General features: G+C 38.9%; 1 protein-coding gene across 7 annotated transcripts in view; it reads left to right on the top strand.

The window, feature by feature from the left end:
- Positions 1 to 25,866, top strand: part of LOC139213451 (RNA-binding protein Musashi homolog 2) — a 226,279-nt gene extending 200,413 nt beyond the window's left edge. Inside the window, exons 11-15 of one of the 7 annotated variants that reach the window (XM_070844146.1) lie at positions 985 to 1,104; positions 12,846 to 13,025; positions 17,115 to 17,269; positions 20,865 to 20,935; positions 22,055 to 25,866. In XM_070844146.1, coding sequence (XP_070700247.1) covers positions 985 to 1,104; positions 12,846 to 13,025; positions 17,115 to 17,269; positions 20,865 to 20,906 — 497 coding nt within the window. In that variant the 3' untranslated portion in view covers positions 20,907 to 20,935; positions 22,055 to 25,866. The remainder of the gene's footprint in view (positions 1 to 984; positions 1,105 to 12,845; positions 13,026 to 17,114; positions 17,270 to 20,864; positions 20,936 to 22,054) is intronic. The other 6 variants (XM_070844145.1, XM_070844149.1, XM_070844147.1 and 3 more) reach the window with 6 other exon arrangements.
- The last annotated feature ends 1,103 nt before the right edge of the window (positions 25,867 to 26,969 follow it).

The raw sequence follows: 26,969 nt of genomic DNA on the forward strand, positions 1-26,969 counted from the left end.
TCTAAATGCTAAAGCTTCAAAAATATCAATATTGGCGTACTATAAATGTTTACATGAGAATGTTAACATAAGAAATGAGCGCAAGAGACATGTTGAGTCTTCACATGCGCTAACCGATTCACGTCTCCTCTGAATGACAAATCTTCCACTAGATGTCTTCCTCATGAGTGTGGCAAATGTTTTTCCTTTGTAAATCTTCTACCTGAATAGCCTGACAAAAAGAAATGTGCTATGCTTTGCCTCTTGCGTTACAGTGGATGATTCTGATTCCTTAGAAACTCGCCGTAATTGGGAGCACTCCCGGACAAAATGCAGGGATTGTCCCCAGAGGAAGGGGACCCATTATGCTCCTGTCTATGCGGCTCAGAAGTGGCTGTAATCTTTCATCCAAAGCATGTGACATAAACACCCCCCTGAGCCAAATGCTTCCACTAATATAATCAGGGACTTGGTGAATTGCGAAAGTCAGTTTACTCACAATTCTGTAGATGAATAGGAATTTGCACCTTTTCAGGCGGACAAAAAATTTCTATGAAAAGAAACTGTAGAGGATAAGAATATAAAATACATATCACAGAAAATATTCCAATATGATCATTCAATGTGGGTTAATGATTTAATTCATGAAACCACAAACTAATTGCTTTGTTCTGTGGTGTTAATATTCTGATATTTGGCTCATCATTAACATGATGAGCTGCACTAGTTATTTTTATTTTAATCCAATCTTCAGTTAGTTGCTCATGGCTATCTTTCTGTGTCTGTGTGTGGATCAGCGGGTCTGCAGGGTTTTGAATATCACAGTGGGTTCAGTAAGAGTCTGCTGATAGATGTCGCCCTGACATGAGCCCCCGTCTCTGACAGCTATAGTTTTATCCCCTAGCTCAGTGCAGGTATCAGCATTCTCCTGTAGCTCTGGGGTGTACTCATCCATGTGCAGGAAGTGATGTATGTGTGTATATGTGTGTGTGTGTGTGCCTGCAGGCTTCCCAGCGACAGCATACGGACCGGTGGCGGCGGCGGCAGTAGCAGCAGCGCGTGGCTCAGGTAGGGGGGCCCGTGGAAGAGGCGGCTACTTGGCGTACCCACAGAGCACAGGGCCAGGTAAACGCTCTGTCCATGTTCTGTGTGGCTGCTGCTCTCTCCAACTTCTCCTGCTCTGCTTCTCCCCATAGACATAGTCCCCCGAGCCCCCATGCACACACTCGGCAAAAATTTGAGTTTAGACTGACTTGTATCTCACACACATACTGTACAGTAGAGGTTGTCCCCAAGATCTCTACATATACACAATCCTCACGGTGTAAATACTTACTTTGATCTGGCTTTGGTCAAAAACATTGAGGTAACGTACAGCAATTTCTTGTTGTTTAATGAACTCATACATACAACATATATGTAAGACTAAAAATTCAGTAGAGCCAACATAACCACAAAAAGCCAAGAAAATAAGTTCAACTAATTTTTTTAAAGTCAGCATATGAATTAAATCAGACTTGATTAAAATACATCACATTTAAGAGAATTGCTGTGAAAATTGAGTTGCGTCAACTGTAATAGTCATTTTCTAACATTTCCACCAACTCTGCTCTCTGTGGATATTGCATTAAATTTCCATTGAATAATTAGTTGTCATTAACATAATATCATAAAGTTAACATTTAATCACGTATGTTTAATAACCAAACGCATCAAGTAATTCTTGTATCACTAACGTTAACAGCTTCTGAGACGTTAAGAAAAAAAGACCTGATGTTCCCCCCACAATTTGATCCTGTTACATGTTTAATATCAGCTTCCAAAATACAAAACCTATAGAACATTTCCATCAAGCCATTTAATTAGGAAATACAGCTGACTTAAAAACGTTCACAGCTCTTACGCAACCCTGTAGGAACTTACTTAACCAAGCTTTACATACAGCCACTACACTGTACTGAGTGTCCCAGGGACACTCTTCACTTTCCAACATGATAAACGCCTGAAAAGACACTCCTGTTGATTTAAAGTGCAGCTCAATATCTCATTTATAAACAGTTCATTGAGCCATGAAGTTAAAAAAAAAAAATCCCCACAACATTAAAAGAAAAAGGCTCCATACTATACCCCACATACTGGTACACTCAGTATGAACACACACACACACACTCTGTATTTGAGAACACAGTACGAAGAGTCTTGCAGAAGCCATGTCTGCCCAACAGCCATGTTTGATTGTTTCAGCCAGGCTAATGTACCTGTAGGTTGGTTTTACCCTCAGTGACTCACAAAGAAACTTTGAAAGACTTCAGAAGTTGGAAACATTTGGAAGGATACTTCAGACTGAGGGCGTATATCAGGCTGAGAATGCAGAATGTACCAGTCAAACTGTCAAGACCAGTCTGCAATGACTTTCCCTTCAAGATGGTGCTCATTCAGCTTTTTAAGGTCCCCGTATGACACACAAATGCATATACAACAATTAATATAACTTTAAACTGTCACATTTTTTGATGAAACCACAAATATGCTTCATATCTATCTATCTATCGTCTTGCTGGAGTAAAACATATAATTTTATTATAAACCATTCAGGTGACTTACATGTAAACTCAAAGGAAAGATCTTCAAAATTCTTTGGTTGTGTTTCTGTAAGATAAGAATTTGTTGGTTAGTCTTGATGTACAGGAGGATAATAAAATATAAGAGACACCGTCTGATATGATGAAACACTCATGGCTGTAGAGTAATCTTTTGTAGCTGCAGTCTGTGTGAGGCAATCAAGTCATGACTTTATATGTAGCCGTATTAAAATCTGCAATTACAGATAATATATTTCTATAATGTTGCATCCTTACAGCTAGTTAGAGTTCAACTTAAAAGTTTACACAAATATTTCAACCACTTGTACACTAATAATAGAAGATATTAGTATAATATAAAAAAATGCAACAGGACTTAGGTTTCCCCTATAACTCTGTACCTTCTAAAACAATTTCCCAGAAGCAAGCACTCTCTACAAATGTGATTAAAAGATGATAATAATAATCGTAATAATAATAATAATAATGCACTTTCACCTAAAAGTTAGTTTGAATTCACAAGTCATGGGATGTAACCTGAAGCATGAGCAAGGGCAAGATGGAGAACAGACGAGGACTAGCGGTTAAAGGCTGCGAGTAGATTTCAGGATGGACACTGGGTGGGAGACATCTTTCTCCTCACAGAGACCAAAGGCAGCTTCTTCTCTTCTACTACTTCAGTCACTTTAGTCAATGTAAACCAAGGTAGCTTTAGCTTTAGGTCTTAGCCATAGACTGTAAGGCCTTAGTCCTCAGCACCAAACACACTACCAACGTGCAGTAACGTGTGCTGATGCCACACTTACCGCTGTGCTGATGTTGCTAGCATGCTAATGCGCTAATTGTGATTAGCATGTTAGCATGCTAACTTTCTAATGGCATCACAACTTTTACAATTATGTGATTGCATACTGTAGTGTAGATTACACACATAATCTACACTGCGGGGTCCAAACATAAGACCCCTGTAGGAACATTTATCAACACATCACAGCCCTTCTGATCCCAAAAACATGATACGCCTCAGTCTCAACTCATGCACCAATGAGTCCCAAACACAAGAGTCCCAGGTTTTTCAAAGGGCTCATAGAGTCCAAGCAAGTTATTCATTATTATGAAGCCCAGTTTACATTGTTGACAGTAAAAGTCTTCCCACATAGAAGTTTTTGGAGCAAAAATTTGGAATCAACTTTGGAACCGTTAAAAACATCTTTACATGAAGGTTTTTCTTGACATTGACAAGATATGGTCACATACACTATGCCTCATTGATTGTGAATAAGATGCAAGAATCTAATGAAATGTAGGTTACAGTGATTTAAGCTATTTCCCTTAAATTCAACTTGCATCAACCATTTCAGTATTTAGTAAAAATTTTGGACCAGGAAATACGTTTACACTGTCTAAACATTTCACTGCCAGTTGCTTTTATAAGAAATGTGTTGTCTTTGTCATTTGATATAGTATATTATGATCACTATCCATGGTAAACCAGCCTAATTATAGTAAAATGTCAGGTTTCTCAGTGTTTAAGCATAAAGGTGGGTTACTTAAAATAGTAGTAATTTGAAAGCAATTAGTAAATGGCAGTAGTAGTTTTCTTGTTTTCTACTAATCCTCTTTATTTATTCATGCACTTTTCTATTTATCTGGTATGACCTGTTCATTTCAGAACTTTGGACTGATTACTAATCATTGTTTGCCATGTTGTTGCTACTCCAGTTAAAACCTAAGTGTGTGTCGCACTCAAATGCAGCAGTATATGAGTAAATACAAACGTTTCAAATTGAAAGATTAGTCAGTGCCTCTGTGTTAGCAAGTAAGATGCCTGAAGACATGAACTTATAATACACATATTCCATGAAAGCATTATTACAATACACATCGTATTCACATACGGACAAACATCTGCCAAGAGATGTGTTCCAAAAGCAGGATGCAAGTCTTAAACACAGCATTGATCGACTTGTTGGCTTCATTTAGACATCCTGCTTTTTCCACCCTTACAACTGTAGATCATTCAATAGCTGTCAATAATTGTTCCCCCGACTGAACACACAGCCTCCAGGCTTTAGGGAAGAGTGTCTTTCCTAATCAGGCATATTATTAGAAGCTTGTTGGTGAAAACTTGTTCTAATTGTAACTCAGATGTTGTCTGGTTTGTGCAGTCATTCACAGATATTAAGTCAGTAGACAATGCCTGTTTAATGTCATGTGCTGTGATACCAAAGGATGCACAGACTTGCACATGAGCGCGCACACAGCTCCAGAACGAGCAGCTGTAGTGTAGGCAATGCTACCTGTATGAGCACACACATACAGGCAGACAAATTCACCCACCTGTCCTCATTTGCACTTAATTCAAATCAACGGAGGGAACACTGGAAGCCAATCAGATGCTCTTTCTTTCACATCGGGCTATTTGATTTTGCACTTTCAAAACAAACAATTTACCCAACAATTGCAATGAACATCACTAAGAAGCAGGAATGTTGATTTGGGGTTAGCAGCAGCCAGGAAGCAAGAGACGTGATGGCAACCATTATGTACAGTTTAATTCTGACAGCTGCAAATGGAAGGGAGACAAGCAAATGACTATGAATAGAGGGGGGAGGGGAGGTCGAGGGACTGGGGGGGTTAGAGTGGTAAACAGTGACATCATGGGCCTGTTTTAGAGTACTTAAACAGCCATGAGGCAATTTGAAGGAATCATAAGTAAATGGCAGAATGTGTCTGCAGACCAAGAATATGATCACAATAACAAGCAAGCAAGTCTGTAATATGAATGTGATTTTGAATCATAAAATATCTGTAGGTTGTCACCTAAATCAGCTGTGCCCTGTTTTATTGTTAGGATTTATTAACTACTCTATTCTCCAGAGAAAACGCTTCACCAATGCATCTCGATGCTATAACAAGTGCAGTCCTTTGTTCTGTGGTTTGTGGCTTTTTGACAAAGTGAAAACTGATTTATTGATGATTTATGAAGTGTTTGAGGTGACATTAATAACATACTACATGGATTAATCCATTCAGTGGTCTCTTCTCTCTATACAGACACAGACAGAACAGAGGACACAGATTGTTGAGGCTTGACCTTCCTCTCTGTGTATTGTCTGGGGATGTTGCTGCATCTCCGTCCTATCTTACAATTTGATTTGCAGCACACTCAGCCCAAAATCAACCCAGGAATAGCGATTCTACTGGTTAAATTTCTTTTGCTCAGTTCTTTATTTTTAGTGCAGATGGGGATTTTCGTTGTATAGAAGCCTTATATGTATGATCTAAGTGTGGATTCTTTGTGCTTTGACTCCACCTACAGTTCCCATAGAGCACCACATATTATATTAGTCTTCTTTGACTCAGCAGGAGGGATGCGGGAGAGTTGGGGTGTCACCTAAATTGGCACCACAGAAGTTAAATGTGGAGAAAACACAACATGAATATATTTAGATACATCTTAAGTGAATGTATATTTTAACACTTGAACCACACTTTGATAGATTTCTGTTTCTTTAATGGGAACCGTTTTCTGTAGATGTTTCCTTTGCGTGGGCTTTGAGACGACGTGGTCGTCAGTGATACAGTGTTGTGAGAGCGTGGAAGACTTTTTCCATCCCTGACAGAGGGCACTTTCACCATACTCCAAAAGTTCAACAGACAAAATACAGCATGCTGAATTCCCTCTTTATCGCAGACCACTGCCGGTGACAAGATGTGTTTTAGACATCTCACTGTGGCCTTCCACTTGCAGCAAACTATACCCTGGACGCAGCCGTAGTGGTGTATCACAACAAGAAAAGTTACTGATGATGTAGACTCTGCACCATCTTTCAAACTTTGCTGTACGTGCTACAAATATGTTTAAATCTTCCTTGAGCTACCAGAGGAGATCATATTGCTTATTTTTAGATTTGTATATGCAGTAGGTCCTGACTGGAAAAGAATACAGGTTAAGGGTTTGAAAGCTTTTTAGTGTTTCAAGCCAGGAAAAAAGCCCCGGTTATCATAGTTGGAAAGCAGAACACTGACTTGGGGTTACTTCTTGGACAGCCAAGGCAACATATTTTATTTAGTAAAAGTTGAATCCGAGCTGGTGTCAGTCCAGATACGTTTTGAAGAAGTGAGTCTTCAGTGTGTATTTGAAGATGGCGAGGTATTTTACTACCCTGATCTCTACCAGGAGCCCGTTGCACCAGTAAAGAGAACAAGGACTTGCCTTGATGCAGGTTTGTGAGTACGGTTGAGAGACTGTGGCTCCAGGCCAGAGGTAGATCAGAGAGATCTCTGCTTCTGCACAGTTTACCATCGCCTGGAGGTAGAGAGGTGCTGGCCCATACTCGGCTTTGTCAGCTGGTGCCACACATTTGAACCTGATTTTAAGTGCGACAGGGTGCCACTGGAGTATGCAAAGGGTAGCCACATTGTATCAGTTGGAGGGGCTGAACATCTGCATAGTAAAGCAGCAAGGAGGAAATTGCTAATTTGGAGATGACTAATGCATGCACCAGCACCTGGGCTGCATTTTGGACAAGTATAATCCACTTCTGCTGTTGATATGAAGGATGAACCTGCATAAATGAGCCAGAGTTGCCACTCTAACTGATATTGACAGGTAGATGATACCTGAACTGAATGCTAATATTAGGCGTTTATGTCAACAACAACTTTCTTATTGACATGCCTACTGAAAAGTCATTCAGAAGACCAGCGAATGAAACAGATTGAATTGTTTTTTAAAAGACAGCTAGTTATCATTCAGTTTTCTTCACTTTAAAGTAGACTTATATGAAATCTCCTGTGCTATAGCATTGTCAGATACAAACAGAGAAAAATGCAAGTGATGCAGATGGGTCTGACAGTCCAGGGAACTTCACAGGTCCCAGTCTACTCTGGTTGAGTGTTTTCCTGAGTCCCTCTGAGCTTTCTGGGAAGCTCAAATGTCAGTCTCAGATCTCGGCTCTACCTGCAGCGTACACAAAGCCTCATTCAGCTGCTTTTAGAGGTCTGGGTACTTGCTATGTACAGTATGTCTGACTAGACTCAGGTGTTCAAAACTGAAATAGAGTCGACTGTGGTCGGTGTTGTGCTGAAATTGGACTGCAGTATGCATTGTAGAGGTGTCTGCCAGTTTTATGGGGACTCAGGGTGGTCTTCACATTTTCATTCGAAGCTCTTTGTTCTTTTCTCTCCATTACTCATCTCACTCCTTGTCCCACCTCTTTTTTTCCTCACCAATGAAAAGAAGGAAACTCATTTGACAGACATTTCCAAATTAAGATCATTATCAATTTCCTCCCAACGAGCTCTGTGATCTTCAGCAGTGCCCGAGAGGAGACCAGGATTGGCTGTGTGCGCTGGTCTTAATCAATCTGGCTCGTGAGCTCAGGTCCATTTGTCCCAGATGCTAATCTGCAGAGCTCAGCTCTGAGGCCAGAGGCGCTTTACATGTATTTGGTGCAAAATAACATGAGCAGGCATGCCAAGCCCATCCTGCTTGGGTTTTTGTTCAAGGCCCAGGGAAAGATGTGACACATCGGGGAGGGCAAAGTGTCCCTTTGCGCCTCCACCACGACGCCGTGGCTCTCACAGCTGTGGGTAGCAGATGCTCTGAGGTTACAGGCACAGGCCTTTAGGGACATCACCACTCTGCCCTCCAGGGGCTGCATACATAACACACTCTCCAAAGAAAAACTTACTGATGGCTTAATGGGAGTAAGGTATTTTGTCTTCAGGCTTGTAGATTCAGTAAGAAAATACAGTATGGGTTGTATCCGTCCTAATCAGATTTTCTGTATCATTTGCATCACACATTTATTTTGACATTATTACAGACATTGTATTTTCTTAATGTGACTTTTTTCACAATTAATTGCATAGTTTCCTGCATACCTATTTCGATACATGTGATTTTAAAGTTTTATGAGATAAATGCCTCCAAATTCAGTTTTGTTTTGGCAGTCCTTTAGCATACACTATCTACTAGTGAGCAACCTAATTCATCATCCAGTTAATTCATGTTTTCCTTCAGTCTGTATCTAAATGACCATTATATGTAGCTACTATCAGTCTCTGATTTCAGTCATAGTGAGTCTTTGATTTCTTCAGACTACGTAAGCCTGACCAGACATGTTTTTAAAAAAAATGTGTTCAGCCAAAAGGCCAGGCCTGTCAGCTCTGAGCCTGCTCACGATAGGATAATCTGTGCCGACTGTAGATAACTGAGTGCCCTTTCTCAGTCCCAACCAGGCCAGATCCCACACAGCTAAAATCTGCATTAAATTCAAATGAGTGTGCACTGATTTACTACACTGTTGCATATTGTTTTAGCCATGAGTCAGTCTTCACACATCCTCTTCCTCCATAACATTCCACCATCATTCCCCAACCAAGGTTGAAGGTAAATATAAATCAGTAGCTCTGTTGATTTTGTCCATTAGTGGGAAGAAAAGCAAGAAAAGGGAAAAGCAGGCAAAAAATGAAAAGTAACAGGGGAAAAAAACAGAGGCCTGAGTATGGGTGAGTAAATGCAAGAAGAAATCATCTGTTAAAATTAATTAGCCAAGCTTCTCTGAACACAAAATGACAAGACATTAAATATGTATTATTTATGAAATGTCTGTGCTCTCTGAAAAGGGTGTCTAGTGCTGTTAATTACTCAGCCATTCATTCAGAAAAGATTATTTCAAATGGAAAGTGAAAGCAAGGCTAGACAGCAAAAGAGCTGTTAGTTTCTTTCACGCTATTTTTAAATGACATTGGTGAAAATGGAAAAGCTAATTATGGTAGCTCTAAAATTCAAAGCTAATTTGAGAAGCAGCATGTCAGGTTTATTGACGTCTTCTGTAGAGTGATGTGGTTTGATGGCCACCGAGGAATCTCGCTGGCGCCGCGAGGGAAAGAGAGCAGTGACTGCATGAAAAATTATTCCTTGCAAAAATGAGAATAACTTTAGGTAATAGATTTTTAGATTCCCCAATTCCCAGCATTCCCTCTTTGTCAACTGTAGACATAACAGGTACATTTATATATATTCAAAGAGTCAACTTACAGATGAAAAGTCAATATTGCGTTGATGATCAGAATTCAAAATAAGAGTATTTATATGTGTTGTGTTTGCAAACTGATATTACAACCCTTCAACAGCATCAAGCAATATAACAAACACTGGTTTTATTGTTAAGTTCCAGGTTCCAGCAGAGTTTTTAATGCTGGCGAGGCTGCTGTTTTTGTAACATTTCAATCACGGATTGTGCCTTAGACTGTGTGTGTGATAATATGTTGAGTTTCTTTGGGATTTAAAATGAGGATAATCACAAACTTGAAAACTTATGAAAATATTTTTCACATTCTTAAGTCCCGACAGGCCAGAGAGCATGACGCTATATTTTATCATCAGCATGATTAGTTTTATTTTCCAACTCGTGAGAAAAAGAGGAGCAGTACTTTCAAGGTTTGTGATTCCTCCTTAAAGGCAGTCACCTGGCAAAGTGGGAACGGGAGCAGGGCATTTATCCACTTAAAGAGAGCCACCCCGATGATGTCAGTAACAGATGACTGCAAGACACTCCCCTCTCCATCGCCTCACAGCCAGCTTTGGTCACTGAGGGCAGAAGGGAAAGAGGGTGGGGGTAGGGTAGATAATTACCAGTATAAATGAAGCCCTGCGAACGATTCGCACTGCTGGGTCCCCTGATCTAGTCTCCAAGGCAACCTCAGCACGCTCATTTGTTTTGTAGATGAGTAATTACATCCAATTAGTGGCCAGTGGAAAAAAAAGGAGTCCAAGAAAGGCCTATTGTTCTAGATAGATTGTGTGAATATTAATAGTGGGAAGGTCTGAGGCACAGTGATATGATCGGTGATACTAATGCAGCTGTGGGCTCACTCTGCCCAGTCTCATCCTGCATAACTGATCAGATAGCCACTGATGAAAATATATGGCTTTGAGAGTGTGTGCCTGGATGCTTGTGCGTGAGTGTCTGAGTCGGACTCTTGTCCAGCTGCCTCTCCTCAGTAAACAAAGCCAGTTTCATACCTGAGCCTGCCACACCTGCACACAACGCAGTGTCTGAAAAAGAGTTGTTTCCAACCTTGGACGACCTTGACTTCACCCCAGTATCTTCTACTGAGGAAACGTTATCTTATGTAAAGGGTAAATTACATAAGATTGGTGTTTATTGATCTTTTGAATTGGTTAATGGTTTTAATTTCATAAAGCTTAGCAGACACTGTGTGGGCTCCGAATTTCAAATTGTAAAATAGATGGTCAAAAAAATTTGAGCAGTACCATGTTCCAATTCCCTTGATAGTCAGAAGATCCCTTAAAATCTGTAGTTAGCTTATTTTAAGAATGATGGAGTAGTATTTTACCCGTTGCGGCTAAAGCTAGTGTTTGTTGTGATATAAAACTGGAATTTGCTGCAGAGCTGACAGGCCATTTTGTCTGCGTTTTCCAGCTGCCTGCAGTGCCATTTTTTTCCCTGTTTTCACTTTCCGTTCAAAATAGAATTGCACAGTAATCCTGACATTCTCTCTTCATGTAAACATTGCTGAGGACACAGACACCTCATTAGAAAAAAACTGATATTATTATTATTATTGTGTCACCAGTGCATCAGGTGATCTGCATCATGCAAATTAGAAACATGTTATCTTTTCCTCTGTATACAGTTTGGTACAGTATATGCATGTAATCTAACCCCTTTTATGCTGAAATGCCACTTTTACCAAAATGATGTTTTATCTTTTGTCACAGCATGGTTCATGAGCAATTTTATGTAATATGAAAGCAAATATTGCAAACCTGTTCTCTGATGAAGCACAGTGAAAGTGGTATAAAGTGGAAAGCAGTGTGCGTTTGGTTCCAGTCTCAGGCACTATTCTAAACTGGTGGCATACTTACTCTTTATGAATTCCCAATAACACAGTTTGTGCTATTGTCAAATGTTTTTCCCCATTATAATTATTCCATTGATCCAGTTTCCTCATTAGCAAGGCCAATCAATTTTCAGTGACATTTGTCTAAGTGAAGTAAATGGAATGATTGGTTCTTGAGCTTTGTTCAATGTGTCAGGCATTATGTGACGTACGTGGGAAGCCTGCCGTATTTGGAGCCTATAATTTGATGAGTGGGCAGACAGCCCACAAGTGGTGAGATCAGAGTGCTAAAAAGCATTGGCGGGGAGAAACATGGCTGGTGCTTACATTCCATTTGGCAAAAGTGGACTGTCTCACTCTGAATGGGTAGAGGTGAAGTGGCTTTGAATGGCTATTCGCTCCAGGACCCAAATAAAAAAACAAACACACAGCAGGGGAAACCCAGCATGGAAAAGCCGGTGTCACCAATCTCAGTCCCTCCTGAGTAGATTAACTCTGTTATCAAAGAGGTGTGAGAAGGAGCAGTTTCTTTTAATTGCACTCTTTATATGAGCAGCTTGTCGCAGATTAAGAGGACAAGTAATAAATGTCAGTGCGATTTATTGCTTAAAGACATTTTCTAAACTGTTGATAATCCACCATCTGTGTCAAACAGAGAATCATTCAAAGAGGCCAATCTGAGACGTGCTTTGAGTGCTTAGTGCACTTCAGAATGCCCATCATCAATAAACACGAATGTCTCTGTATCTCATTCACAGAAAAACATTATCATCTGTTGCTATTGGTCAAAAAAGAGGCTTTAAATTAATTATTGATCGGTGCACTTTCTGTTTCTTTTCATTTAAATGACAAAAGCTTCCTTCAGGTATGTCGACGAAGAATTGTCGGTTTGAAATGAGAAATGTATTGACCTGTGTTTTAATGATCCTTCAGTTTTATCTCGCTCCTTTAATGATTGCAAGAAAGCATGGTGGAACACAGGTCAATTATGCAAATCCAAAATATCAAAGCTGTGGCCTTGTTGTATGTTCTGTATTTATTGTTATTGGTGCATTTGAATCAAGTTAAGGCATTAAATTAATTTAAGAGCTCTTAATTTTATTCTTTCAGGGTGAGATAGTATGTATCCATAATTGTACAGCTAAAGTTTAAGATACAGCTGAGCATATCACACACAGACCATATGCCAAGGGGGCCTGGCCACATGGCAGGAGCTGCTGGGGAGGGAGGGCAGGGAGGGCCAATTAAGCAGACTAAACGCAAGGATGTAACCTAAAAATGGTGTAACACACCTTCAAGCTATGCTTAACAATCTGGACATTGACTTTGAGAATGAAAAAGTTGATTTCCACAATGATGGAGTCCCCTCCCCTCCCCCTCCCCACCCTATACTGTATCTCCCAGGCCTCCCCGATTATGGGTTTTACTCTGCGCCCAGTGACCAGAGGGGGGGGCCCTGCTCCTTTGCTGACTATGGCTCCCTGGGGCCCCAAGCGGCTCAGATGCTGCACAGTGAGCATGCCACCTCCGCCTGCAACTCCCCCCTCCAGCACCTACACAGCCCGGATCAATTTAAGAACCCAGGTTTGTATATGCGCATCTATCTCATCCACGTTTTGGAGTTTTCAGTTTGATTCATGACATTATTCCATGCAGATGATCTACTCTTGTATTTATTTGTTTATTTACTTTTCTCTTGCTTTTGTTAAGAAAAGAAAAAAATCCCCCCTTCAGAAAAAACCAACTATAAAAAAACGTCTTGCTGACAAAATAGCATTGCATGTTCTTCCTCCTTTTTTCAATTTTTAATGTAGATTTTCTGTTTCTTTGTGAAGTTGTGTTCCAGCCCCTGCTTGCACATAAGGGGCAGACACATACAGAATGTAATCCTTCATTTGCATGTGAACAAAATAACTACTGATGATGTCGGAGAGTACACTGGCCTCTCTAACTTATGTGAATTTTGAGCAGCGAAGGAACAAGCGAAGTGTGGGAGTGAATGCCATTTTTTAGTGGAGCCCTTTAAGTATTTTAAAAGAGTGATTGCTCATGTTATTAGTGTGTGAAAGTCTAACTGGGAAATCAGTAGAAATGCTGTGCGATGTTAGACATTCAAAAGACAACATTTTTTTGCATAATACAGCCATTGCTCTACAACACAAGCACATTTTTATCTAGTGTGCTTTTTCTGATGTTCTACCTTATGTAATCATAGCTTTCAAAAGCCAGGGATGAGATTCCACTGACAAGTAAAATATACTGCACATTGACATTTCAATACCTACATGCAATGCTTAGAAAAATCTTATAAATGTGTGCTTTTTCATAGAGAGCAGACAGTCTTCAGAAATGACAACTTCTTTTGGATTCTACAGTATTTATGTTTATCTATTTTTTATTATTATTATATTCTCATGATCATATTTGCCCTGACATGACGTACCACCAGTGTATATTTCATCCAAAGTGCTTGTAAGTAAAGGTCGTCTAGTTTAGCGGAGGGCCTTCATGCGATGTGGGAGATGTGCCTTGTTGTAGGTGACAGTGTTGACCTACACACAGCGGTTAGTTTCCCTGCCTTCGGGACACTCACGTCCCCCTGCTGAGCTAGAATCCTGCTATAGCCTTCAATCTTGTGTCTACTGGGTCTCCACCTTCACAATAATAGCAGCAAAAAATGTTAAAAACAAAAGGGGCCATCCTGTCACCTTTTTGGACGGATAAAGTAAGTGTGTAAGTGTGGGGCCAACTCCCCCCCCTAATGGTTAAAGTGTTGGCCAGCTGCCCCGGGCAGATGTTGGCATTTCCTGCAGACTGCCTGCACGAACTTTAGCACAGCAAATGGCAAAACACACAGACAGGTTGCATGGAAACGGCTCCCGTTATGTGATTCTCTGGAGTTCTGAAGGGTTTCTTGTAGGCGTGCTGATGTAGTGTATTTGTCGTTTTTTGACAATTTGACACTTCTGCAAGTGTGGCGGCACTACAGACATGGCTCGCCATATTATTTACTTCCTATAGATCAGTCAAGCAGTTTGAAGGATGTTACATGCATAGTTGCATGGCAGGTGGAAGATTATTACTACCTAGTATAACTGCGAACACATGCCAATGCCTCTGCTGTTTTTGACACCTGGTTATGCCATGTTAATATATTGTACATTGTAGCTGTCATTAGAGTAGAGAGGGTTTTGTGTCGAGTCAAATTACTTCAGTTTTTTAGCAGCAGCTAAGTGACTTTTGATGGGTGGTTGTTTTTTGTTTGAATTTTGCTTGGTTAGTAAAGCACAGGTTTTTCTCACCTGAGAGGACACGTTCAAACCCTGAGCTAGCTTGATTACATTGTAACTCAATTTATGTGCTTGTTGTCTGTGAAATAGACTTGATATTTGTTGCCAACCTGGAGCCTAATTATATGAAAATCACATTACAGCACATTATAGTAAGTAGAATCACAATGGTACTGTTTATTTGGATGTTTGTTGGAAGTAGATGAGACAAAAACGAATGGCTTTCAGATCATATAATTGATTTTTGTGTAAGTATGGTGCCTTATGATGGTGATCACCAGCCGTCATTTATCATGCCATTACTGTTCAAATGCTGTGGTGAGCAGCCATGCTCCTCACAAAGTGCTCAGTCCACAGATGGAGATTGTGGCACACAGATTCTTAGTCTAAAAGGGAGAATAGATTAGTTTCCATATGCAGTTTGATGGCAAATCTCATTGATAAGTGCTTTCCTTGTGCACAGCTTCTACATCTGTACTTCAGTACTACATTGAAGTGAGTTAAAGTGGAGCAAATATAGCTTGGAAGACACAGACAGGCAGCACAGGACACAGTGTACTCTTAAGAGTTACACATTAGACATTCATTATTTGGGGTCTTCCCATTTTTCTTTCCACACACTACTAGCATCAAATGGATTTCCCTCCAGCCTTGTTTGTCCTTTCAGTCAAATGTATCAGTGTCAAAAGTACCTAAAACTGAAGCATGAGAAAGACTATCATTGGTCTATCTAGACTATCATTCCTTATAAAACACACAAGTCTGTGTGACAGCGGACTCTGTTCTGAACAAGAATCTGACCCACATTGCACTTGGGCTTGTTTTGCTCCCAAAGCTAAATGCAGGCCAACTGCAGCACTACATTTAAATGAAAAATGAGCTTCACAGGGAGAGGGGTGAGCCACACTCACTAATAAAAATCACCAGTCGTAGGAAATGAGGATTGCCATTTCAACTGAAAAAATCCTTAATTATTTAATAAGCCAGCCTACTGGGGGCTGTGCGGGCAAGATAAGAGCACTAGCTGCTCACTGTTTAAAGTCCTTACAGTTAAACAGCAGTGTTAACTCCACTAGATGTGTGTTTAGTGAGATGGCTTCATTTTTCTAGAGTGCTACACGCGGATATCTAGAGTATGTTTTCAGGTGCCTCCAATGAACCAAATCTGTCTAATGTAGCTTTGATAGTGATATGATGGTGACAATGATACAGTTTGTACACTGTGTGTGTCTGCATCAACACGTTGGATGTATTGCAGTCAGACGATATTCCTCTACGTGTACTACAAAGACTTCCACTCAGGCATCATAGGGTTCATGAGCTCATATGTACACAAGATGGAGCATTTTCTGCAGTTGGAAGATTTTTCTTTTTAATGCATTTGCTCAGTTTTTTTCACAGTCTGTCTTTGAATAAAGGTGAGACAGAGGGTTATGCGAAGCTGACAGCAGAGGAGATTGCTGTTAAGAGATCACTGCATTTTTCTTTCTCCCCGACTGTTTTTTTTCCCTGTATTGCCAGTGTTATTGGCCTTTAGTAGGCATCTGGATTTTCAAAAGACATTTTATTAGTCTGAGTTGCTCTTACTCACAGAGCAAAGGTGGTAAGTCATGTACAGTATTTCTTTTTTATCCCCCCTGAGTTTGGACCTGCAGATGAACTCGGGTCAAGCTTTTATATTTCCCCCTTATGCCTCCGTCTCTCGTCTCGCATACCTATTTTGTTTTATGCCTGAAGTTACTCCAGCAGACGGAGAAGCTGAAAAACACAGCTCAAAGTATGGAGAATATCTTAAGGAGATCCTTGCCGGTATCTATGAGTCATTAGGTCATCTCGGAAAGCGTAAAGTAGCGTAATGTCTGGGTGTAAAATGTTTAAGTGAAACCCTTAATACAATAATCCTGTGTTACTCTTCTTATTCAGCAGCCAATGTTGTTTTACTCCTTCACATTATGCATGGCAACATTTACACTGCAACCTTACTAGTTTATTAGCATGGTGGAAGTATTTCTAGAATTGTGCTTGTTTTGTGTTGTGCATGATTATATAAAGTGAATGTTACTCCTATGCATAATACACACAGCATGTAGATTATATTTAGAATATCATACTGGATTCACCCCTAATTTTGGTTCTGTAAAACCATGTTAAACCTAAATCCTGCACTATTTTGTCAGTCAAATGAAACTGAATATGTCGTTTTATGAGCAGTGAGTATCTGTAACCAGTTAATATGAACTATAAGCAAGTCCTTCGAGACGAACATGAATCCAGTAATGTGTTCTTTTGATTGTGTCCCCTTGAGTCATAGCAAGTAAGAATTGTGCTCAATCGTTGGTGGGTGTTTCTAAGCTACGCTGCTCCTTGTTGTGTTTGTATGCAGGTGCCAACCCGTCAAGGCCCGGAGGTTTCCCTGGTGCTAACAGTCCAGGGCCTGTGGCTGACCTGTACGGACCTAGCAGCCAGGATTCGGCTGTGGGCAACTACATCAGTGCTGCTAGCCCTCAGCCTGGCTCTGGGTTTGGCCCCAGCATCACAGTGAGTACTCAAATGCAGACAGTCTGCCATGTCTGACCGCACCGTGAGCTCAGTTGCCTCTTCTGTGTCAAAATAGCACTACTAAAATTAGACACTCAGCCAATGCGCACTGCCCATGACTGTGATGTTCTGTAAAACTATTGGACACTAGACTTTCTATCAGGGAGCAGGGCTCTCTAATTATAGGATACTATACTTGTCCACTGAATTGATCAAAATATCCACCACCTGCCTCTTGGCCAATATCCTAAATCCAGATAGGTAAAAAGCAATCATTCAGTACAGTTTGAGAGTGTGGATTATTTCTTTACAGAGAGGTCTCTGCTGTCATTGAGTTCAGAAGTCCCATAAGCATTTTGTGCATGAGGGTAAACCCCCGTCGTAGCTCTGAAAGTTATCTGTGTCAAATGCAAATGTTTATTCCCCTTAGCTGTTGCACAAATCACCTCACTTCAGACCCTGTGTCACCTTCACAGAACAAATTTCCTTTATTTTTAGAAACCCATCTGTCCCAGAGCTTGAGTTTGCTTTGTCACTAGGACAATGCTTCCAAGCAGGTTTTGTCTCTCCCAGTGCCCTTGTCCATGTGCAGTCACATTTTTCCAGGTGTTCTCAGCCTGACTGTGTTTATTGCCCCTGCTCAGATGTTCATCTTTGCGTGTGGGTCAGTATAGGTGGAAGGGGAGCAACCTGGTTATAATCCTGCCTTTTGCTTTCATTGCAATCAAAAAGAAGCCTCTAAAAAATGCCCGAAAGGCTTCACCCTCTGTGTTCTTCATAACTGCGACAAAGCCTGGCCAGATAGCAAGGCTTAATAGAAAAGGAATTATAAAACTTTTATTACAAGTCTAAGAAAATGATTGGTAAACGCAACCAAGCTGAAACTACGACGCTACCTTATTTAGCATTTGTAATATTTGTAAATGGTTAGAAGCTGTTAGAACCATTTAACTGGTTTATAACATATAATGTATATATGTTGCACAATGTAGTAGCAGTGATACGGACATGTTAACATCTTATTAATGGACAGCATTGGTTAATAATCATATACCTTATCTTATGAAAGAATTTTTATATCTTGCATCCCATCTCATGAAATAATTGTTAGACAAGAACCCATTTCCAGTGTTATTTTATGTGCTCAGTTTTGTAATTAAGTACTGTGTGCTCACCCGCTTAAAATGGAGTTTGTAACCCGTCAGTGAGAACAGGATCCACTCAGTGTCCGGTTATAAATGCTGGAGTATTGTTACAGTTATAGACTGCACAGGAACTTTCTTGTCAACTAAGGGAAAAGGTTCAAAATCCCCCAAAAGACGACTCAGTCAGCTGTTTGTTTACTTTGTATGTATGTGTGTTAAGCCTACGTTGGACCTCACTGAATAATTAATCTAAAATGTTACCATCTGAATTATTTTATAGCCCTTAGCAAGGAGCAGCAGGGCTGAGCTCATAGACTCACTGCCAGGCTTGTTTGGGCATGTTTGCACTGTTTTACATGACTGAACTGAGTGACACAGTATAGGTTATGAAAATAACACCTGCTTTCTGAAAGAAGCTAATTAATGCATGGCTTAACTGAGGTGGAATAACAACAAGCCCATTAGTACTGCAGGCGAGCACTGCAAGACTACAGGGTGAAGACACTCTTTCCAAACTTTATAGTCCACATCATTAAATTGAATTTCCAGAAAGTACAAGAAAGATTAATTTGGTGTGTTTGTGGTTTTCTTGTAGTCATTTATAGTATTTTCTATAGTCAGTTTATCATTCTGTCTGGTCCTGGTATTTTACGGTTGTGTGTTGATGGTAAATTGTGACTTGCTTAGTGTTTTGGGATCCCACCTTTAGGTGGTACCAAAATATTTTGTTCATCTATTTGTGAGAAATAGTGCAGCTGATTTGTCACTTTGAGCAGCACATCGAATCAATGGGACCAAATGTAATGGTAGCAACAATGAAGTAGATGTGAAGCTTGTGTTGTCGGTATGGGGCGAAGCCACTGGGAGCAAATGTGCCAATAGCTCATGAGGAACTAAAATAGTTCATTTTAATTTCAGTAAGTATGTGTAATTGATTTATGATATCCAAACAAAAACAGCTTAACAGGAAAAAAAAACATTTTATTGGCTTTTTGCTTCTGAAGCAAAGCCTCTCTTATTAATTGTTTTAGGTCCACTGGCTATCTGCCATAATCACTTGGTCTCAGTGTAGGAAGCAAAATATTTGTTATTAAAGACCAGGCTGGCTCATTTTCAAAGCAGATTTACCAGCAGATAGTTTACAGATGGAAATGAGGCGATTTGTTTCCATTATTTTCCATTTGTTGCAACAGTTTCTAACCAGTGTTTGGAGAATGTAAAAACAAGTCTTTCACTGCAACAAAGACTGTACGTTCAGAATTGGGAATGTTTGACCTTTCATCATACTGTTTGACCTTTCATCATATTTACCTTAAAACACTTAAAAAGCAGATCACAGATTTATGAAGCAGATCAGTGGAGAATATATTGTGTTTTACTCGTATAATCCAGGCTGGGTTTTGTGATTCCCTCACAGAATGTCAAATTGTGCCTGTGATGCTACGTACTAAATCACCACTTCCGAATTACCCAGTGAATCAAACAGAGCGCAATAAAGCAGAGAGGTGATGCAGCAGCCCTGTGACTTTGTGCTCCCGGCGAGATGATCTCTCTATTCAGAACATTAAAATAGGATATGATTCAGAACTAAAATGTGCTTTATAATTCTTTTTTATACCGGGGATGCTGTTGAACTGAATGCATGTAAGATCATCATATGTCACACCCTCACGGATGACTTCAGAATCACTGATTTGTCCCTTGGCCTTACGCTCCAGTGCTTTTATTAATCCCTTTAGCCAATATCAAAACAGCCACTGTGAAGAAGCAGTAATGAACTTGACTGTTTTTTTTATGCAAGACAATTAGAGCGCAATTAGCTGATTGAAGTGATAAAGACAGATAATCGCTGTTGAAAGTGCTTCTCTTTTCACTGTTGTGTTTGAATCCAAGGATTTCTTCAGACCTGTCAGCAGCAATATCCCCAGTATCCTGATAACTGAGCTACATAATGAAAACCATTCAGTTCTCAAAAACACACTGATCCTACTCAGGGGTGTTTACGATCCTATTCTCTGCATGCTTACAGATAAAATCAGTTGTGTATGTTGGCATGAATAGGTATTGTGTGTGTATTATCTCCCTCACATATTTTAACTCAGGTTGCAAATAACCTGGGACTATAATAAAATGATTTGAAGTTACTGTATCCTGAATGATGAGATCATTCACTTATATAGTAACCTTTTTTTTTTAAACATCTTTTACCATTAAATGAGTCCTGCTTCCTGTAGTAATTTTGCAGTGTTTGTACCACTGTTTGTCCATTACTAGACTATGGACTGAACCTGTATAATACATATATGACAATAGTTTCCTGCTCTGCTACTGAACATGATCAAACTGAATCAAAAAGTTCACAGTCATGCTAGCTGAAAAACGTTGATATGATACTCACTTTTCTTTCCTTGAAATGCATACTGACAAAAGCACTAACTGTACACTTTTAGGGCCCGTTGATTGCGACAGCTTTTACAAATGGATACCATTGAACAGGTGGCCGGTTGCCATCTCATCAGAGGTATTGCATTTTATTTACTGTGCATTTCTATCAATCTCTCTCTAATATATATATATATATATATATATTCATCACATTATTCGTTGTTTATTCTCCCTCCAAATGACAGAGGTGGTAGCGAAGTGTGAGTGTGACGGAAAGGTTGTGTCCTCACAAACCAGGAGGCCTCTCTTGGTCTGTAGGATGTCTGTAAAAGAAAAAGAAAAGAAAACATTAGAAAAGATTATCAGTAATTTAAACACAATCGATCGTGTTTCAATTATGTTTGTGTGACTTCCTGTTGGAAAAGTTTACACTTGAGTCACACGCCCACATGCTACCAGTTCTGCATTTTTTTCTTTCTTCTTTTTTTCTTATTAACATTTTGAATTGTCTCCATCCTAAAAAGCCGTGCACATATTTTACAGTATTTCACATGGCCTAAACTCTGGCTGTCGGAGGACAGACCTCTCAGCACGTCTATCACTTACATACATCTCGAATCCAAAACCCAAGTGGTAAATGTGTATGAGGAAGCGATTATTTCAGTTTCATCATGTTTATTTTGTCACTGTATTTATCTTTGTTGCTAACATTAGCCCTCATTTGTACAGTATAAAACCCATTCTAAATGCCTCGAGCTTTTTGTCTGCTTCTAGCTACATTTGTACATATGCTGTGTGATCTGTTTCAAACTCATTTCTGCACATTTGGGTTATGTCCAGCAAAGCAATCCCTCGATTACGTGACTCAACAGGAGCAGCACATGCATGAATATGGTTGCTAAGTCAACACATGGCTAAAGTATAGACTTTTTAAAATGTGAACGTGCACCAAGTTATTTAACAGGGTGCTTTTAGATGTAATTAATGTGTACTTGCGTTTTGCCTGCAGCAAGTTTTGACCTGCTGCACTTCATGATAATTGCTGTCACGTTTGTTTCATGCTGTCGTGCCGCTGTAGGCACCCAAAATATCTTATTTGGAAGTCGCATTAACGACCACAGATTTCCGTCATTAAATGTCACCGTGAATGTTTCAACTTGCACAAGCATTCACAGTCAGGATTTATTCAAATTAAATGAACGGTTTCTAACGCTGTTGCTGTCCTTTTTTTTTTTTTTTTTTCTTTATCACCCAGCAGAGTATATCTGGTGGCCCAGGAAAGACAGGACGAAGTTTCTAATTGGCTTTGTGTGCAGGTGATGCTATCCAACTTCAAGCACTACAGCGTCACCCAGGCAAAAAGAACGAAAGTCGGAACCATATGAAGAAGAAAAGAAAACGTTAGTCATCTCAGAAAAATAACAACTGCTGTACTATAATCCAAACCTCCTATAACTTTACAACCTGGTTTGGTATGATGTTTCACGTCGATTTCATTCACCTGTTTCCTTCCTCTGTTAGCTTTTGTTTTTAATTAGTTTTTAGGGAAGTCATTTTAGTTTATCCTTGATTTTTGTGTCATTTTATTTTACCTTTTAGTATATTTGTGTAAATGGATTTTTTGTTTTGAAGTACCGGGGTCATGGCCACGAATATCTGCAAGTCACGTCTTCATCTTTGTATCGGTTAGTGTAAAGGAGAAACGATTGGATGTTGCATTCAGTGTTTCTGGAAAAAAAAGAAGCTCAGTGTGGAGAGAAAAAAAAAAAACTAAATTTGAAGGAAATTTTAAAGAAGGTATCAAAGTAATAAATCTTAGTAGCCGTTTTATTTCTTGTGATGTCTCATTGTTAACCATAATTACCTATTTTTGGGCAATACAAAGAGGACTCCAATATTTTTATGGTCCTTTTTTATAAGTGTTGTTTTTGTTGTTTAGAAATATATATATATGCTATAACAAATTTCATATAACTACATTGTGAATTCAAACTTGAGAAAAAGAAATGTAGCTGTACATATTATTCCAGTCACTGCATATAACCAACTCAGTGAGAGAATAGCATATTTTTGTGATGGTGTGTCAAAAGAACATGTTATAGCGTGTGAATAGAAGAAAAAGCTGTTAACAGTTATTATTATACTTTTTTCTGCTGGAAGACGGTATAATGACCCCAGAGACAAACAGAACACACTTGCTCTGTAAATACTGAAGCTGAATAATTTTACAAGTGTCATACCAGCAAATTTACAAACGGTGAGTTAAGTCAACACAGTTTTAAGAGATAATTTTAAAAAATAAAAGAGCCTGATTGGTATCTTTTGTCTAACTGTTAAGATATCAGTATCATTTCAAAGAGAGAGAGAGAAAAAAAAAAAAGATGATTTAATCCAAAGCACACTGTACTTAGACGTGAAGATTAGAACTTGAACCAGGCATTTTAAAGTGCTCTGTGCATCCTGACACTTTTATACTCTTGAGAGGAACTTGTTAGCTGTATGTTATTGTTTGTTTCATCCTGCTTGTTCCTGATTAATTTTTTGGAACACAATATCTGGGCTCTGTGCTAGAGCCTTTATGTAATGCTCGTTCTCTGAATCAGTTCTTTTTTGAATGAATTAGGAAAGTAAACATTTTGATACCATACCTCAGCCTTTGTGAGTTCTATTGTGGAATCATTGGCAGGTTTAATTTATCCTAGTGGCAAAATAAATGAAAACACTGAAAGGTAATAAAGTGAGTAATCATTGCACTGTGAGTAGTAAAGTACAGGCCATTTTCCTATTTGCACATGTATATGTTGGCTTTTTCAAAACGGCCCTGTGCTTTGGGATAGTATGAAGGATTTTGGGGTTAATAGTATTCTTGACTAGACAAACACTTCAGAGTTTTGAGGTGAGTTAACAGCTTGGGAAATAGTAACTGATATGTTGCAGTGTACACTTGGATTTCTTTATATATTAGACCCATGTCTCATCTGAAGATATTTATACAGGGTCAAAAGATGACACTGAATTATTCACTATCTGTCGCTGCACCAGGTTTTACACAGTATGTGTGGTTAATGGTTTTACTCATGACAAACATTTAATAATAACATGCTCCAGAGGGCAGTCTGGTTTTTAAAGTCACTGATCGAATGAATGGTGTGTATTCTGAAATACTTTACCTGCTGCAGGTGTACTTGTTGTTTTCATTTTTACCCACTTCTTGTCTCATGTCTTTTTATTTCAAAACAACCAGGTAAAGAAATATGCTGGATTACTTCTAAAGTAAAATGATATGGAGGTGTGATCAAGTAATAATTTAAAGAGTAAAGAAAAAAAACCCTTGTAATGTTCAAATGTAAAAGAAAATAAGAAATACAAAACTATAAAAAAAAAAAAAGAAAGATGCTTCTTTGCTGATTTCAAGTTTAATCAGAGTTTTATTGATACTTTGTGGTTTATATATTAATAATTGTAATATACTATTAAAATGTACTGTGCATCCATTGCTTTCTCTCTTTCCATTCCCCATCCTCAGAGATCCTACTTCTTTTGTTGATCATTCATGTATTTCATAAGTGTGTAAAGAAATCACAGTTAACTTGTAAACAGAGTGCTGTCTTTGATACCAGTGTAGTGGTCTTTGTTGTTCTCCCTTGCTCTACCTCTCCTTTCTCTCATATTTATCCCTCTCCCTCTCGCGCTCTTTTTCTATCCTGTAATTACAAAGTAGATGTTATATAGGACTCATTAATATAATACTTGTAGTGAATAGTGGATTTAGGACCAGTCAAGATAGACCTTTCTCTAAATGATCATGTTACTCAGATATTTGCAGACAATTATTTTGATAGAGGTTCATTGTAATTTATTCCCTGTATGTTTTATTTTTGGTTTGGTTTTGCCACTCTCACATGGTTTCAGCTAACCAAAGCTCTCATGGATGAACAATAGAGAAACAGTTGCTGTAAGATGGAATTGTTCACAAGGCATTATTTGGATCCCCACCCTTGAATGTTTTAAAAGGGGTGTGCCATACTACCTTAAATGCTAACGCTAGATATGCAAAACTTTTCTTTTTGATCATTTTTTAAGAGGGACACAAGCTATAATCATGGAAAAAGAATTTTGTGTAAGCAAATATTTCATATTTTTTTAAAAAAGAAGCATACCAATGATTACCACAAGAGTCATACTATCATAGTGCTGTTGAAATAACCTGTTATATCTTTTAACGTTTGTAAACTTTGGAAAGATCCCAGATGCCTCTGGCACAGTTATTTTTAGATATTTTTTAGATGTTTTTGATCTCTTTATTTTTCTCAAAACTTGTATTAATAATTCTAATAACTTTAATCTTAGATTCTGGGAACCAGTTTTTCTTTTAGTTTCAGTATTGTGCACACATATTGACATAATAGAGGCATTACTATTACTCTACGTCTATTACTAGACGTAAAATAACACTGTAGACTCCATTGAACAGAAAAGGAACATTAGCAGGCGTTAAGAGATGGGGGGGGGGGGTGTCAAAGCTGGTGATCAGAGGGTTAAATTCACATCCTGATGTTGGACCAGCGCCCTGAAGCTGTGATTCACCACTAAGCTAAAAGATTAGAGTAAAACTTGAAAGAAATGCCCAAAGTTTCCTCAAAATACAGTGTCAGAGGATGTCCACAATTCAGATCTTCAGATTCGGACTTACACAGGCAGCTGTGTTTTACTTATAAACAAGCCAATTCAATTTAGGAGCTCAAGCTGTGTGCACACTGCAAACACAGACCGAGTTACTTTTTGAGTAAAAGTTAAATAAAACGCAATTTAGGGTTGTTGTTTTTTTTTAATATATTGGTTATTTAATTTATTCACCTCACCTCACGGGGTCTTAAAATTGAATTCTGTTACATTAATAAGCAGCATTAGTGTCTGTTCATTCTTCTCATTCAGTAAAGACTGTCAGATTACATACAGAATGTACAGTAATGGCAGCTTTGTTAGTGACACTAATAGACAAATTATTCCAATCTATCCAGCAAGTGTACAGGACATTGTTTTACTTCAAAATGGGCAAATTATCCTAAAACACAGTGTTCACGTATTTAGAGAGAAAATAAATATTCAAATTTATTGGTTAGAGTAATTGATCACATTGGACAACACAGGAAATAAATAGATATTAGAAAAAACACATTCCAAGTATTAATGCTTTTGTTTGCACATTTTACTGTCAAAAATAACTTAACTGTAGAATAACAACAGATATACCAGGAATTAATTACTTGACTGTACCAATGTGTGTGTGCAGGATAAGTTTTATTCTGAAAGGATAAAAGAAAGTGTTCCTCCAGTTCATTTGCAGCATTGTCCTTTGAATTTATCTGAATATTTGATCAAACAGTAAACCATGACTCAAACCGCCTACAAACCAATACAAGAAGCTCATTAGGAGCTGCAGCAGGTTCCAATTTTGTTGCCATTTCATCTGAAAAGCCAATAACAGTGCAACAAGTATAAAATATATTGTGTTTGTTTCACTGTTGCAGCGCCCGGTGGCTCTTAAACTATAATTAACCCTTTTTGACTGAAAAAAAAAAATCAAACTTGAAATGGCTCATTTACCCTCACACAATATAAAAATTGACTGTTTTGTGATCCTGTAGCTTGGACTTTAAGGTAGCATGGCTCTGTTGCTGTAATTTCATTTTATCTCAAACTGACAGCAGTTTACAGCTGATGAATGTTACACACCTTAGTAGACTAGCTTATCCATTTGGGGAGAGGGGAGGGGTCTTGGTTTAAGAAAAAAAAAATAATCAAAAAAGAAAAAAAGTCAACCTGGAAGGTGTTGACATTTGTAGTGTACTACCGTATCCATTTAAACTTGAATCTTGAGGCAAGTGCTAGGCAATGGCCAAACAATTTCTCCCACCCTGAAAGCACACACACTTGTGAGATTTCTGTCGTCCTGGATTCAAGTCTGATTTACGAATATGAACAACTGTCTCCCAAAAGCTGGGACATCAGACAAGGACTGTTTCAGCCTCTGCTCCACTTCCAATTAATTAAACTGACTTTGAAGGCTCATTGAATGTTCTTGAGCATTTATACCCAAAAGAGGCTTATTCATAGTGGTGCTAATGGTTTTAAACCAGACAATGTGCCCCTTATCTCTGAGAGATACT

The sequence above is a fragment of the Pempheris klunzingeri genome, chromosome 14, assembly GCF_042242105.1.
Source record: "Pempheris klunzingeri isolate RE-2024b chromosome 14, fPemKlu1.hap1, whole genome shotgun sequence".
NCBI classification, from domain to species: Eukaryota; Metazoa; Chordata; class Actinopteri; order Acropomatiformes; family Pempheridae; genus Pempheris; species Pempheris klunzingeri.